The 17,039-nt window shown below is 39.0% G+C and overlaps 1 protein-coding gene across 4 annotated transcripts in view; it reads left to right on the top strand.

Annotated features, from left to right (window-relative positions):
* Positions 1-17,039, top strand: part of MAOB (monoamine oxidase B) — a 124,468-nt gene that overhangs the window by 96,782 nt on the left and 10,647 nt on the right. For all 4 annotated transcript variants that reach the window (XM_015127230.3, XM_015127231.3, XM_077988213.1 and 1 more), the window contains 3 exons: positions 11,787-11,883; positions 12,941-12,994; positions 14,594-14,651. In XM_015127230.3, coding sequence (XP_014982716.1) covers positions 11,787-11,883; positions 12,941-12,994; positions 14,594-14,651 — 209 coding nt within the window. The remainder of the gene's footprint in view (positions 1-11,786; positions 11,884-12,940; positions 12,995-14,593; positions 14,652-17,039) is intronic.

Below are 17,039 nucleotides of genomic sequence, written 5' to 3'. Positions count from 1 at the left end.
AGCCAACTTTTATTTTAGATTCAGGGGTACATGTGCAGATTTGTTACATGGATATGTTGCATGATGCTGAGGTTTGGGGTATGAATGATCCTGTCACCCAGGTAGTGAACATAGTACCCAATAGGTAGGTTTTCAACTCTTGCCTACTCCTTACCTCCCCCTTTAGTAGTGCTTAGTGTCTATTATTTTCATCTTTATATCCATATGTACCCCATGCTTAGCTCTCACTTGTAAGTGGGAACTTGTGGTATTTGGTTTTCTGTTTCTGCATTGATTCACTTAGGATAATAGCCTCGAGCTGCGTCCATGTTGCTGCAAAGTACATGATTTCGTTCTTTTTTATGGCTGCATAGTATTCCGTGGTATATCCATACCACATTTTCTTTATCTAATCCACCTTTGATGGGCACCTATGTTGATTCCACATGTTTGCTATTGTGAGTAGTGCTGTGATGAACATATGAGTGCATGTGGCTTTCTGGTAGAACAATTTATATTCCTTTGGGTATATACCTAATAATGAGATTGCTGGGTCACATGATAGTTCTATTTTTAGTTCTTTGAGAAAACTCCAAATTTCTTTTCACAGTGACTGACCTAACTTACATTTCCACCAACAGTGCATAAGTGCTCCTTTTTCTCCAACATCTCTTATTTTTTGACTTTTTAATAATAGCCATTCTGACTGGTGTGAGATGATATCTCATCGTGGTTTTGATTGGCATTTATCTGATGATTAGTGATGTAGAGCTCTTTTTGATATGCTTTTTGGCCACTTGTATGTCTTCTTTTGAGAAGTGTCTGTTCATGCATTTTGCCTACTTTTTAATAGGGTCATTTGGTTTTTGCTTGTTAAGTTCCTTATAGATTCTGGATATTAGACCTTTGTCAGGGGCATAGTTTGCAAATATTTTCTCCCATTTTGTAGGCTGTGTGTTTACTTTCTTGATAGTTTCTTTTGCTGTGTAGAAGCTCTTTAGTTTAATTAGGTCCCACTTGGCAATTTTTGTTTTTGTTGCAATTGCTTTTGAAACTTAAAGACATGTATTTGCATGTAACTGTTTTGTTAGAATACTGGACATAAAATGTTAATCCAGATTCTAAGGACAATTCTTTTGAATAAAATATATTGGCACAAACTCATGGAATTAACTTTCCTTAGAATATAACCAACTCTTTGTAAATCAACAAAATGTTTATTTAATCCTCCCACAAAATCTTGTGAAAAAAGGTGAGTAGTCTTTTCCAATTCAGTGTTTTAAAGTATGGGTTTATAAAGCCAATCACAAAGGTTGGGATTCTGAAAATTTCTTGGCTCTCTCTTACTATTGTCGATTCTACCATATTAAATTAAATCCATTTATTCATTTGCACATTTCAACAAGTGTACTACTCAACTGGGTAGAATATTACAGGGATGCTCACTGAGGTGCTGGATTCTACAATGATGGGAATGTTCTAGAGCTGCTTTAATACACTAGCACCAGTCACTAGCCACATGTGGGTACTGAACACTTGAAATATAGCTAGTGAGACTTGGGAATCAGGTTTTAAAATTCGATTTATTTATTTATTCTTTTTTTGAGATGGAGTCTTGCTCTGTTGCCCAGGCTGGAGTGCAGTGGTGCGATCTTGGCTCACTGAAACCCCTGCCTCCCGGGTTCAAGCAATTCTCCTGCCTCAGCCTCCCAAGTAGCTGGGATTACAGGTGCATGCCACCACACCTGGCTAATTTTTTGTAATTTTAGTAGAGACGGGATTTCACCGTGTTAGCCAGGATGGTCTCGGTCTCCTGACCTCGTGATCCACCTGCCTCGGCCTCCCAAAGTGCTGGGATTACAGGCATAAGAATTCTATTTAATTTTAATTGCTTTAAATATAAATGCAAGTAGCCACACACAGACAGCACAATGCTAGAATCTTGTCATATTTGCTCTTATAGCACCCACTTTTCTTCCAAGTGGAGGCCATGTAAGAAGAGTCAGTATCTAAGACTGAGGGTGAAGGGCAGGATGTACTCCAAGGAGGAGCAAGACTGCGGAAAGAAGGTTGGAGGCAAATGGGGAAAGTGCCACAATTTTGCCTTAGGGTGCTTTTTCTTGTATACTACTCTTTTTCAGCTGCATCACAGGCTCTTCATTCTCCACGTTGCAGATAATCATGTTTAGGACTGCTATTGGATGGGTGCATCAGTTGAGCAAGTAATCTACTGTTTGCAAAGTCAGTGCAGCGATCTACCACAAAGAGCCCTGTCATTTTAGTCTTTGAATCTAATGGCTGTAACACACTGGTGCTGAATTACTTCCTCTTGTGACCCAGGTCACCCATTTTAAATGACTGGCTGGTGGCAAGTAGATAAGGTTTAGGACCAGGAATACAGTCTTCTCTTAATGAGTGTGAGTGCCTTTATTTATGGAGAGGAACTGTAACTTTCCATTCATGCCTGCAAATCTTTATCTTAGGCCTGCTATGTGCCAGGCAAGTTGTTAGGCACTAGTATCAAAAAGAAAACCCAAGATCTCCACCCTCAAAATCTGACTTGGTCCTTGTTGGTAATGAGCCTTGCATAAGACTTTTAAAAAATGATTGTGGGCAAGGCATAGTGGTGCATACCTGTAGTACCAGCTACTCAGGAGGCTGAGACTGGAGGATTGCTTGAGCCCAGGAGGTGGAGGATACAGTGAATGAGCTATGATTGAACTTCAGCCTGGGCAACAGAGTGAGACTTCATCTCTATCTCAAAAAAAAAAAAAAAAAAAAAAAGTTTGTTGACATGAGATAGCCTCACCAAAGCATTTGAGATTTCTTTTGAGTTACAACTTTAATGTATTTCTTCAACTGGGCACCTATTGTATGCCAGACACAGTGCTAGGCATTGAGAATTCAAAGGCACTTTTCCTTGCCCAGAAAATCCAGACTCGGGAGGAAGACAGTCATGTAAACTGGTAATTGCACAACAATGTATTGAGTTCTAGGCTATTATAGAAACACCAAGTAGGGCTCCAGACTCACATCCAATATGATTCCTGTTACATTGATAAGTGTACTCAATGACACTTATTTGAAAGCTTCTGAAATGAAATCTAAAGTTCACTCTTATAACAAGATCTTTGCTTTGCACCAGACTATGAACATCACTGCCAAAGACACTGTAATTAACTAGTAACATAGAAGCTCAGTCAATATGAGGTAACAAGATAGAAGGGTATGAATTATGCAGCCCCAACAATCCAGCACAGTGATTAGCACATATCAGGCACACAGTCAGTAATCACCAGAGTTTTGGTTTTATGTTGCTTTGTTTTGTTTTACATGTTCAGTGTGGCTTGGGTTATTAAAGAGAAGGTAACGTTTTGTATTTTGATACAGACAGCGGTAGCCAACTCTTGATTGCTTCTCCCCTCCACACCCCCACACAATCCCAGCATCATGCTAAACACTGCTTTTGTTTTCTTTTTAATTGTAGATATTTAAGGTGTACTTCATAATGTTTTGATACACATGTACATAGTGAAATGATTTATGGTCAAGCAAATTAACATATCCATTTCCTCACATGGTCACCTCCTGTGTGTGGTAAGAGCACCTGATTGCTTTTAGATTGATTATCCCAGGAAATGCTTCCCAATCTCTTAGTGTGTAACATCTTTGTGAATTGGCAAGGACGGGCCTCCTATTTTTTGCTGGCCTTCCACCGAGACATCCTGTCTAGCCGCCCTCACCGTCAGCACTCCACCCTACACCGGATGCATCAGCCCCTCATTCTAGCCCACTTCTGTGGAAGGGGGAGGCTGTTAGCAATGCATTGAATTCTTGTGGTCTCCTTGCTTTTGTTCATCTATGAACCATTTCTACTTTCCCTTAAATATTTACGTCTAATTTATATCAATTTATGTTTTCAATGGCAGAAGCTATACCTGTTTTTCTAAATTACAGAAGTAAATATAATGACCATAAAACTTTCAAAAAACAAAAGTGTGTGAAAAATGTTTCTCTTCTATTGTTCCTCCCCCTATAGGGCCGCTGTTAAAAATGTAGTTTGTTTATCCTTAAAGATTTACTGTATGCATAGGTAATACAAGTTTCACATCCCTAATCTGAAAACTCAGAATTCAAAATGCTCCAAATTCTGAAACTTCTGAAGCATCGACATGATGTCTCAAGTAGAAAATTCCATACCTGACCTCATGTGATAGGTCACAGTCAAAACTTTGTTTCTCGTACAAAATTATTAAAATACTGTATAAAATTACCTTCATACTATGTGTATAAGATGTATTTGAAACATAAATGAATCTGGTATTTGGGCTTGGGTCTCACCCTCAAATCTCATTATGTATATGCAAGAATTCCAAAATCTGAAAAGAGCCAAAATTTGAAACACTTCTTGTCTCAAGCATTTCATATAAGGGATGGGGATACTCAACCTGTACTTTAAATATATGTGTGTGAGCATGCCTACATATATGTAGAGAGAACTATATGTACTGGAAATACATGTTAAATAATATAATACATATTTTATACAAATATAACTTTAATTTTAAATAAATATGTTAATATATTTTTCCAAAAACATGTTTTTAAAAAAACATCATACATCATACATATCATACTGAAATTTGCTTTTTCCTGTTAACAATACGCCATGGACATCTCTCCAAAGCAGTACATTTAAATCTACCCCCTTTATACAACTGAATAACCAGTATATCATTGTGTGCCTCATCAGAATTTGCCCAAGACATCTGCTATTGATAGTCATTTTTCGTGTTTCCAAGTTTTTGCTATTATACACCATGCCGCAATAAACAGCATCCTCCATCTAGCTTTACATATTTGTATAGGAGCATTTCTTTTTGATAAATGCTGTAGGATGGAATTATCAAGTCAATTGACTTGGGTAGACCTGTGAAATTTTTGTTAGGGTTTCTGTCCTCTCACATCCTTGCCAGTTGATATAAGTTCCATGTTTGTCTTCTCCAAATCTCATGTTGAAATTTGACCCCCAATGTTGGAGGTGGGGCCTAAAAGCAAGTGTTTGGGTCTTGTGGGCAGATCCCTCCTGAACATCTTGGTGCCGTTCTTCTCCCTGAGGTAATAAGTGAGTTCTTGCTGTGTCAGTTCCCATGAGAGCTGGTTGTTAAAAAGAGCCTGGCGCTTCCCTCCCCTCTCTCTTGCCTCCCGTCTCACCAAGTGATCTGCACACGCCAGCCCTTCTTCACCTCCAGCCATGAGTGGAAGCTTCCTGAGGCCCTCATGAGAAGCAGATGCTGACGCCATGTTTCTTGTACAGTCTGTAGAACCATGAGCCAAATAAATATCCTCTTTCCTTTGTATATTACCCAGTCTCAGGTATCCCTTTATAGCAACACCAGCAGTCTAAGACACCAGCTAATAATATTTAAAAAATTTTTGTCAATCGGGTAGGAGAAATTACCTCATTTATCTATAATTTGTAATTTTTATCATTAACAAGGTATCATTTTGTAAATTACTTTTGCTCATTAAAGTTTTTTTCTGTTTATATTGCAAATATTTTTTACCAGTGAATCAGTTTTTAATGATTTGTCATAAGATGGTTCCCCCTACTACATTCTATATATGGATTCTTTCTGTTCCACTGATCTTCGTCACTGGGTTCTAAATATTTTTGCAGCTCTACTTACTAAAAAATGTAGACATAAACTACCATTATAGGTATTCCTTAATTATACACAAGTACCTCTGAAAAATTGTATCGTTGTAACTATAAAACATTTGAAAAGTAGACTTTTTAAAAAGCTTAAATTGAAAAACTAGAATCTCTAGTATTTTCTTCCACTATCTAGATGTGCAGTCTAGGTGTACACTCCCACTTTGGAAAGCACAGGTTTATATTATCTAATCCTATGACAGCATTGTACTGTTTTAATATCTGTAGCTTTATAATATGATTACAATATGTTATACTATGTCAGGTAGGACATTCCCTTATTATTTTTTTCCTTTAATTTTGTCCTTGGTAAACTTCTTCAGTTATTCATCCAGATGAATGTGATTATCATCTCATCAAAGCTCCTGTCTCCACACTCCTACATTACAAAAGCTTCTATTGAATTATTTTATTCTGAACATGCCTCTTTGTTACCTCCCAGAGCTACAATGGCTTTGTTTCTCTCTGAGAAAGTTAGCACTTTGGGGAAAATTTCTTCTACTACCTGAATTATTGGATCCCTCCCCCTACCTACCCCATCCCCCATAGCTTTTCTGGTTTTCTTGTTAGTTGTGAATTTGTTTCTGCTTTTGTCTTTGCCTTTATTCTTTAATAACTTCTTTAAGTGTTTGGATGTCCTTGAATATCACTTCTCTTTTTCTAAGAGTAAGGCCCTACAAAGCTGATGAGATGTTTTTTGTGCATGGGTGGGACTCTTGAGCTTTCTATCTGCAAGTGGCAGAAATCCCTTCTGTGCTGCATAGCTTGTCCTGGCATGAACATGACTTTTCTCTCTGCCCCTTGTCCTTCACCTCCACTAAGTGCACCCACTTGACTCAGAGGCCAGATTCACTCTGAAAAGGAAGTGTCCAAGGAGCCCCTCCATCGAGAAAGCAGTATCTCCACCTTGGCCAGCCTGGCGTCCTATGCTGGTCCTGTCCAGCCGATCCCTACATGATCAGTATGCACATGTTCTTTGATCATATCTTGTCCTATTTGTCTCCTCTCTCTCTTGCCTTCTTATAACAGGGGATTCCTAAGATGGTTCTCTTGTATTTTTAAATCTTGAGTTCTTAGACTTGAAACATTTCTTCTTCACATACTTCAGTCTTTCTCAACATCTTTTCCTGCCCCAGCACATCTGAAGGACATTCAAGCACCCCTCAAGCCAGTGGCTGATTGGGACATTGATTCTAACAGGTGCACAGTGGGGCGGGGTGCAGGAGGAGAGAAAGAGACAAGTTCCCTTTAAAAGGCTTCCTGGTTTGTCTGCTTACACACATATATGCACACAGGTTGGGGAGGTCCTTTCTCTGTTCTTTCTTCCTTATTTTGAAATCTTCTTGTTGGGTTTTCTATACAACATTTGCCGCTGAGTCTTCCACAATAATTTTATTCAAACAACCTCAATTTTGCAAGGAAATGATAGAGCAGGAGGAGTGGTACACTGCAGTAATATATTGTTATAACATTTCAGACTCTGCCCTGACATTTTCACTAGTGCCCTGTTACTGTCTTTTGAAATTGTATATACAGGCACACCTCTTTTTATTGAACTTCACTTCATTGCACTTTACAGATAATTGCACTTTTTACAAATTGAAGGTTTGTGGCAACCCTGCATGAGCAAGTTTATTGGCATCATTTTTCCAACAGCGTGTATTCACTTCGTGTCTCTGTGTCACATTTTGGTAATTCTCACAATGTTTCAAACTTTCATTATTATTATGTTTGTCATGGTGATCAGTGATCACCTTTGATGTTACTATTGTAATTGTTTTGGAGTTTCATAAACAGCACTCATATAAGATGGCAAACTTAATTGATAAACGCTGTGTGTATTCTGACTGCCCAGTCAACCAACTGTTCCCCCAGATCTCTCCATCTTCTTGGGTATCCCTATTCCCTGAGACACAACAGTAATGAAATAGGGCCAATGAATGACCCTACAGTGGTCTCCCCAGTGTTCAAGTGAAAGAAAGTGCTGCACATCTCTTGCTTTAAATCAAAAACTAGAAATGATTAAGCTTAGTGAGGAAGGCATATCGTAAGCTGAGATAGGCTGAAAGCTAGGCCTCTTGTGCCAAATACCCAAGTTGTAAATATAAAAGAAAAATTATTGAAGGAAATTAAAAGTGCACTCCAGTGAACATATGAATGATAAGAAAGTAAAACAGCCTTATTGCTGATATAGAGAAAGTCTGAATGGTCTGAATAGAAGATCAAACCAGCCACAACATTCCTTTAAGCCAAAGCCTAGATCCAGAGCAAGGCCCCCAACTCTCTTCAATTGAAGTTGAAGCTGCAGAAGAAAAGTGTGAAGCTAGCAGAAGTTGGTTCATGAAGTTTAAGGAAAGAAGCCTTCTCCCCATAACATAAAAGTGCAAGGCGAAACAGCAAGGGCTGATGAAGAAACTGCAGCAAGTTATCCAGAAGTTCTACCTAAGAACATTGAAAGAGGTGGCTACATTAAACAACAGACTGTTTTGTTTTGTTTTGTTTTGAGATGGAGTCTCGCTCTTTCACCCAGGCTGGAGTGCAGGGGCATGATCTCGGCTCACTGCAATCTCCGACTCCTGGGTTCAAGTGATTCTCCTGCCTCAGCCTCCTGTGTAGCTGGGGTTATAGTCGCACGCCACCACACCCATCTAATATTTGTATTTTTAGTAGAGACGGGGTTTCACCATGTTGGCCAGGCTGGTCTTGAACTCCTGACCTCAAGTGATCCACCCGCCTCGGCCTCCCAAAGTGCTAGGATTATAGGCAAGAGCCACCACACCCGACCGGAAACAAAAGTTTTTTGATGTAGACCAAACAGCGTTATATTGGAAGAAAATGCCATCTAGGACCTTCATAGCTAGAGAAAGGAAGTCAGTACCTGGCTTCAAAGCTTCAAAGGACAGGCTGTCTCTGTTGTTAGGAGTTAATGCAGCTGGGACTTTAAGTTGAAGTCAATGTCCACTTACCATTCAGGAAATTCTAGGATCCTTAATAATTATGCTAAGTCTACTCTGCCTGTGGTCTATAAATGCTATCAAACAGCAACAAAGCCTGAATGACAGCCTATTTATTTATAGCATGGTTTACTGAATATTTTAAGCCCACTCTTGAGACCTATTGCTAAGAAGAAAAAAGATTCCTCAAAATGTTACTGTTCATGGACAATGCACCTGGTCACCCAAGGGCTCTGATGGAGATGTACAAGGAGATTATTGTTGTTTTCATGCCTGCTAACATAATGTCCATTCTGCAGCCCATGGATCAAGGAGTAATTTCAACTTTCAAGTCTTACTATTTAAGAAATACATTTTGTAAGGCTATACCTGCCTTACAGTCCTCCTGCCTGTCTGATGGATCTGGGCAAAGTAAATTGAAAACCTTCTGGAAAGAGTTCACTATTGTCAATGCCATTAAAAACATTTGTGATTCATGGAAGGAAGTCAATATATCAACATTAACAGGAGTTTGAAAGAAGTTGATTCCAATCCTCATGAGCGACTTTGAGGGGTTCAAGACTTCAGTGGAGGAAGTAACTGCAGATATGGTGGAAATAGCAAGAGAATTAGAATCATAAGTGGAACCTGAAGATGTGAGTGAATTGCTGCCATCTCATGACAAAACTTGAATGGGGAAGTTGCTTCTTGTGGATGTGCAAAGAACGTGGTTTCTTGAGATGGAAACTCCTCCTGGTGAAGATGCTGTGAACATTGTTGAAATGACAAGAAAGGATTTAGAATATTACATAAATTTAGTTGATAAAGCAGTGACAGGGTTGGAGAGGATTGACTCCAATTTTGAAAGAAGTTCTACCATGGGTGAAATGCTATCAGACAGCATCACAGGCTCCAGAGAAATTTTTCTTAAAAAAAAGAGTCAATTGATGTGGCACACTTCATTGTTGTCTTCTTTTTTAAAATTGCCACAGCCACACCAACCTTCAGCAGCCACCACCCTGATCAGTCAGCAGCCATCAACATAGAAGCAAGCCTCTCCACCAGCAACAAGATTACAACTCACTCAAGGCTCAGATGATTGTTAGCTTTTTTAGTAATAAAGTATGTTTAAATTATGTCCATATTTTAGACATAATTCTATTACACACTTAATAGACTACAGTGTAGTGTAGATATAACTTATATGCACTGGGAAACCGAGCAATTTCTTTGACACAATTTGCTTTATTACTATATTCACTTTATTTCCTTTATCTGAAATGAAGCCCACATTATCTTTGAGGTGTGCCTGTATTTTGTTCAGGAGGGAACTGAGGAAGACACTCTTATCTAGGATAAGCTGCAATTGTTTCTCCAGTTGTTCTTGACGGGGGAATGAGTCTTTGGAGGGCATGTTTGAAATGAGAGTTTGGGATTCTATGAATTTTAGTTATACATGTCCTCTCTGCTCTGCCTCCAGATGATAAGTATACAATCATGTCATCTGCAAACAGAGACAATTTGACTTCCTCTCTTCCTATTTGGATACTTTATTTCTTTCTCTTGCCTGATTGCCCTGGCCAGAGCTTCCAATACTATATTGAATAGGAGTGGTGAGAGAGGGCATCCTTGTCTTGTGCCAATATTCAAAGGGAATGCTTCCAGGTTTTGCTCATTCAGTATGATATTGGCTATGGGTTTGTCATAAATAGTTCTTATTATTTTGAGATACGTGCCATCAGTACCTAGTTTATTGAGAGATTTTAGCATGAAGCGCTGTTGAATTTTATCGAAGGCCTTTTCTGCATCTATTGAGATAATGATGTGGTTTTTGTCATTGGTTCTGTTTACGTGATGGATTATGTTTATTGATTTGCGTATGTTGAACCAGCCTTGCATCCCGGGGAGGAAGTCGCCTTGATCATGGTGGATAAGCTTTTTTATGTACTGCTGGATTCAGTTTGCTAGTATTTTATTGAGGATTTTCGCATCGATGTTCATCAGGGATATTGGTCTAAAATTGTCTTTATTTGTTGTGTCTCTGCCAGGCTTTGGTATCAGGATGGTGCTGGCCTCATAAAATGAGTTAGGGAGGGGTCCTTCTTTTTCTATTGTTTGGAATAGTTTCAGAAGGAATGGTACCAGCTCCTTTTTGTACCTCTGGTAGAATTCGGCTGTGAATCTGTCTGGTCCTGGGCTTTTTTTGGTTGGTAGGCTATTAATTATTGCCTCAATTTCAGAACTTGTTATTGTTCTATTCTTCCTGGTTTAGTCTTGGGAGGGTGTATGTGTCCAGGAATTTATCCATTTCTTCTAGGTTTTCTGGTTTATTTGCGTAGAGGTGTTTATGGTATTCTTTGATGGTAGTTTGTATTTCTGTGGGATCGGTGGTAATATCCCCTTTATCATTTTTTGTTACATCTATTTGATTCTTCTCTCTTTTATTCTTGATTAGTCTGGCTAGTGGGCTGTCTATTTTGTTGATCCTTTCAAAAAAACAGCTCCTGGATTCATTGATTTTTTGGAGGGTTTTTTGTGTCTCTATCTCCTTCAGTTCTGCTCTGATCTTAGTTATTTCTTGTCTTGTGCTAGCTTTTGAATGTGTTTGCTCTTGCTTCTCTAGTTCTTTTAATTGTGATGTTAGAGTGTCAATTTTAGATCTTCCCTGTTTTCTCTTGTGGGCATTTAGTGCTATAAATTTTCCTCTAAACACTGCCTCCAGATAATAAAGAACTACTTAGAATAAGTGACATCTCATAAAATGTCAGTGTTCAGTCTCTTCTTTTTTACAGTAATGAACTGGTATTTCCTTTATACATCTTTGGATTTATTCTGATTTCTTATGAAAGAGAAAACAGGAAGCCCAAGTATTAACTGCAAGGAAAACCAGTTTTCATTAAATGGTGACCTAGATGAATTCCTAATATCATATGCTTTATTCTTCACAGAAAAGAGCTTATGGTTTGATTTTTTTCAAAAAATGCTGGCTACTTAGCCCTCCTTTGACATCAGTTTGGTTTGCCTTCATATGTTTGGAGTATGACATGCTATATTTGGCCTTTGGGCTTCTCAAGTTTAAAAACATGCACTTCATTATATCTGCAATGGATAGTTTGATAGAGTGATGAATATGCTCTTCCATTTTGCTGTTCTCTAAGATTACTGTGGAACCATGATTATTGATGGAGAGGAAGCTCCAGTTGCCTACACATTGGATGATACCAAACCTGAAGGCAACTATGCCGCCATAATGGGGTAAGGCACATTTATGGTGTTGTGGTTGCTATTCAGTGTTGACAAGGTAATCACATACTATTAACAAATGTGCCCCAAACTTTGTTAAGTGATTTTTTTTTTTTTTACCCAGTGGCACTATTTTTCAAATTCGGCAGTATAAAACTTATTACTGGTTCTTTTCTAAATAATGTCTTCCAATGAATAAATATCTAGGTAGGAAGCAGAATACCAATAACATTTTGAAATTTTTGTGTTAATTTTCTATTAGTATTTAGTGTTGGGGGTAGAAACATTTTGGTGACCCATCTTTTGTTGAAGGCATGATAAAAAGACCTGACTTGGGGTGTTTTACTAAGAGACTTCTTATGGAGGCTATGTGGGCATCCATGTTACTTAAGTGGGATGCTGAGATTTCTGAGTCTCAGTAGAGAAGAGCCAAGACCAGCCTAGTCTTCAGCTTTCCAGGGAAGACCAGCACATGGGAAGGGAAGACCAGGATGTTCTGGCCCAGAGAGGTGGTGACCTGGAGTATCCAAAATTAAGATGGGCCCTAGGACATGTATGAGTTTATCTCAGAGAGAGCCAACAGTCAGAACAGGGAGATCAAAGCCAATTGTAAGTTGAAGGCAATCATGGAGCTAGAAATTGAGATGGAATCTAGAAGATTGGGTGCTAGGGAGACACCACGGTGGAGACAAAACCAAACAGCAAGGACTGGATGAAATTGGAAAGGCTCAGACATAGCCTTAAGTGGGCATTTGAGGCTCAAGGATTATTCTTATTGACCACCAGCTGGGTGAGGGGAAGTGGGTCAGCCATAGTGTTATCCAAGGCAAAAATTATGGCCAGTCATCTACTTCTAGTCACTTGACTCCTTGAAGTTAGAAAGTGCTCTTCAGTGTCAGAAATTTGACATGTAAATCAAAAACTTTGAACGTAAGATAAGTTAGTATATAGTTTGTTTCTTTTGGTAGACTTTTAACTGTGTAAACTGGGCACATGTGTAGCTACAAAAATGAGGCTAGGATGAAAGCAACCATTAATTTCTCCCCTTTTTCTGGTTTGTATGTTTTAGATTTATCCTAGCCCACAAAGCCAGAAAACTGGCACGTCTCACCAAAGAGGAAAGGTAACAAAAGAAGTGCTGTTTCTTTCGTTTCTTCCTTCCTTTCCCCCGACTCTGTCCCTCCCTCCCTTTTCTCCTTCTTTCCTTCTTTGCTACCTACTTGCCTGCCTTTCATTTTTACTTAACTTTTTAACTTACAGACTGCCTAATTATATGTGTATTGCCAATGCTACTTGTTTGCTATGTTAATTATAAGGGTCTTGTTGTAAAAGACATAGTGCTGATAACTTAAGAACCAAAGTTTTCAAATTAATATTTATTGAGTTTATTGTACATAAGACACTATGCTAGGGGCTATGGAGAATATGAAAATGGATATAACCCAGGGACTGAAAATTTGTTTGTGAAAGAGATAAACCAGGTAGAAAAATTACTGTGTTGTGGGGAAGTCTGCTGTACATAGTACATGAATGATGCATAACAATTACGGATTATAGATACAAAGGGACTAATTTCTCTGGAGGTGGCACTTTCTTCTTGCAATTAGTGTTCACCACTGCCAATTATTTATTCCCACACCACTGCTAATAACGTATTTACCAGGAAAGAGCTCCTGAATTATATTATGATGCATGCTTTCCGATTCCATCAGGGTTCTCCTCCATGACCAGTGTTACCTCTGCACATGGCCAGGGCTGTAGCGGTCTGCCTGGTCCTCTTCCCTAGAAATATCCCCCATATTCATAAGATCATGAAGGTAGGATGTTTTGTCTGATTGGCTCACTGCTGGGTTTCCAATGCCTGGAACAAATCTTTTCGCACTTTGCCTTTTGATCCTGTTTATGGCTTATTCATTTTATACTATAATAAAATTTTATCTTTTTATGTAGTTAAATTTATCCATTTTAAAACCATGGTTTCTGAGTATCTATCACGCATAGAAAAGACTTTCTCATTCCAAGATAATTTTTTTAGAAATCACCCATTCTTCCATTCGTTTTATGGTTTTACCTGTTATATATAAATCTTTGATCCTTCTGAAATATACTTTGGTGTAAGAAAATAATGTAAGCATCCAACTTTATTTCTTTCATGAGCAGCTGTTTGTCCCAGTGCCATTTCATTGAAAAATATCTTTTCCCCGTGGGCTTAAAATGTCCACCTTTATGAATTCTAAATTTCCTTATATATTTGGTTCTACTTCTGTACTTATTTCTTTGCTGTTTCTAGCCATTCCTCTGCTTGCAGCAAGTTACTTGATTCGTATAAAAACAAAGAAAAAGACAGAAAGAGAGAGAAGGAAGAGAGGGAAGGAGAAGAACTTAGTCATTTTCATAAACATTTGTTTCATAAACATTTTGTTCATAAACAAAAGGGCTCCTGGATTTAAAATAATAAAATAATACCGTAATTCAGGCAATGCATCACTTTACTTTCTTGAAGACTTACCAGCAATCCTGTGTGATTAATATTTGTGACCTCAAAGATTTAAGACATCTGAAATGGAACAAAATGCCTTGTTTTGAAAAATTAAAATGAAATGTTGGAGTGGAATCAATGGCTCGTGGAGTCTTTTTTATGAGGGGATAAATGCCTCTTTCCCACTTTTTCTTTCCTTCCCTTCTTTCCTTTATTTTCACTTTTGCCTCTTCTCGTTCACAGGTTGAAGAAACTTTGTGAACTCTATGCCAAGGTTCTGGGTTCCCCAGAAGCTCTGGAGGTAAGGCTGCTTCCCAACCCTATACTAAGGGTGAGAGATCTTTCTTTGTCCCCAAGGGGCTAGCAGGGATAGGTTGATGCAAGTTGGGGTCCTGAAGTTCATGTTTTTCCCAATATATTTGGAGAGGCATCTACACAGGACTGGTCAATTTACAAGTGGTTCCAGAGAGTGTGGGTCCTGGCTGTGCTGGTGGCAGGTCAGGGACCTTGCAACATGCTATGGTTTAGGTGGTGCTACATTGTCCCTGAATTCAGAGTTTCTTCTTGGAAGAGGGCATTGGGTCACTCTGCTTCCAGTTCTGTTAGGAGGGTAAAAGAGGGGAGCTTCTACTACCCATAGGAAGATCCTAGATCCTGGCAGCCAGGATGAGGATGAAAAGGGCTTTTTCCCCTCTTTGGTGATCTTGTAAAAAGGGCAGAGTCTCACTCCTGTACACAAACCTATACCTACCCCATCCCCCACAGTTAAAAATAAGATTACCTGCCCCTACTCCTGCATGGCCCCTTTTCTGCCTTGTTTTACCCTTGAACATGAGAGATGTAAAGAAGACATGCTGGCTGGCTGGCTGCCAGTTGAGTTTTCTAGACACCTTTGGAAGTAGCCTGAAAAAACGGTGATCTTCAAATGAATCAAGTAGAACTCTAAGGTGGTTAAAGGTGGGATGGGGGCAGGGTAGGGGGCATTTGGTGACAGTCAGAGGGCCCAAAGTACTCATAACAATTACCCATAATCACCTCCCTCATCAATATTTAAAATGATGAATTGGCATTCTCATGACATTCATCAGACTATTAAGTTTTTAATATTTTGACATAGACTATGCCACCTTTTGAAAGTGATTATTAAATCCAGTTATCTGTGAAGCATTTGAAGACAATAGAGACCAATGTACAAATGAGCAGTTAATGCATGAAAAAAGTCTAATGAGGAGGCTGAGAATGTTTAACTTGTTAAGCCTCTTAAATCCAAATCTCTGTAGTATATACCATAATCTAGTTGAGCAGCTACATGACTTAGCCCTATTACTCTAACACTTACTTTGCTTAGCTTTGGAGTGACTTGCTTCCTCCTGGTCAAGTTGTTGTGTCTTTCAAATTTGTCATTTTTGTTCACTATTTTAAAGCAAAATTCTCTCCCTCCCTCCTTGCCCCACCATTGCAGATCTTCTGCACTTGATACAGGCGAAACACATGCTCTTGATGTTTCTTGGAATTGTTTCTCAGCAAATAAACTAGAACAATTAGGGGAAACAATATGAATGAGGAATATGCTTTGCTTTTTTGTTGTTGTTGTTGTTTTGTTTTTTTGCTTTCATATACCATTTAGCAAGTTTAAATATAGGCATAGCCTCCAGGCTCAAGGATATTGAGTAAAGTATCAAAACAAAAAATACAGTATATACTCACCAGGAAAAGCACTTAACATCTGTTAAAAATTATTAGTTTTCTGTTTAAAAATGCCATTCAATGGTAGAGATTTGGAGAATAAAGAGTGTGGAGTTGATTTAAAAAAAAAAAAAAAAAAAAAAAGCCATTCAAGAGATTTCACCCTGGTAGATATTCAAACTTTTTGAAGTTGCATTCTGAGACACTCCCAGGCTAGAGCAGTTTGTTAATTGAAGTTCCTCCAACAACTCGTGAGATGGGAGTTTGGGGAACTTCAGTTGGAGAGGAAAGCGTTTGTCCTCATATTTTGAAAAAGGCTGATCATTTTTCATTTGAGAAAGTCCCTTTTCCTAATAAGGGTGTGGATGATTAATTCCTGATGATAAAAATAAGTTGGTCCTGTTCTTGTTTGCTCTTGGCATGGAGAGGGCCGCTTGTTTAATTTTTGCTTTGGTGTCTATTTTGTGGAAGGAAGAAATTCCTGGGAACAAGACACAGTGAAAGATAAAGTCCACCCTTTCTTCTCATTGGTTGCAGACAGCCAGGGAAGCTTGCTTAGGAGGTGGATGTAGCCGTCAGGTGCTACGGGGTGTAGTATGGTGATACCACAGAAGACCTGGAGCCACTTAACCCATCAGGCGGAACCTCATAATCATGCTTTGTAAATAGGATGCTTTACAAATGACTGTCCGAAGTCAGCTGTGTGATTGCAATTATTTTAAACAAAATATTTTTCAAAATCTCTCTTTAAAACAAACATTGTTGGCCGGGCGCAGTGGCTGAAGCCTGTAATCCCAGCACTTTGGGAGGCTGAGGCGGGCGGATCATGAGGTCAGGAGATCCAGACCATCCTGGCTAACACAGTGAAACCCCGTCTCTACTAAAAAATACAAAAAACTAGCCGGGCGAGGTAGCGGGCGCCTGTAGTCCCAGCTACTCGGGAGGCTGAGGCAGGAGAATGGCGTAAACCCGGGAGGCGGAGCTTGCAGTGAGCTGAGATCCG

Source organism: Macaca mulatta, chromosome X, assembly GCF_049350105.2.
Source record: "Macaca mulatta isolate MMU2019108-1 chromosome X, T2T-MMU8v2.0, whole genome shotgun sequence".
NCBI lineage: Eukaryota > Metazoa > Chordata > Mammalia > Primates > Cercopithecidae > Macaca > Macaca mulatta.
This window is presented reverse-complemented; position numbering and strand designations above follow the sequence as displayed.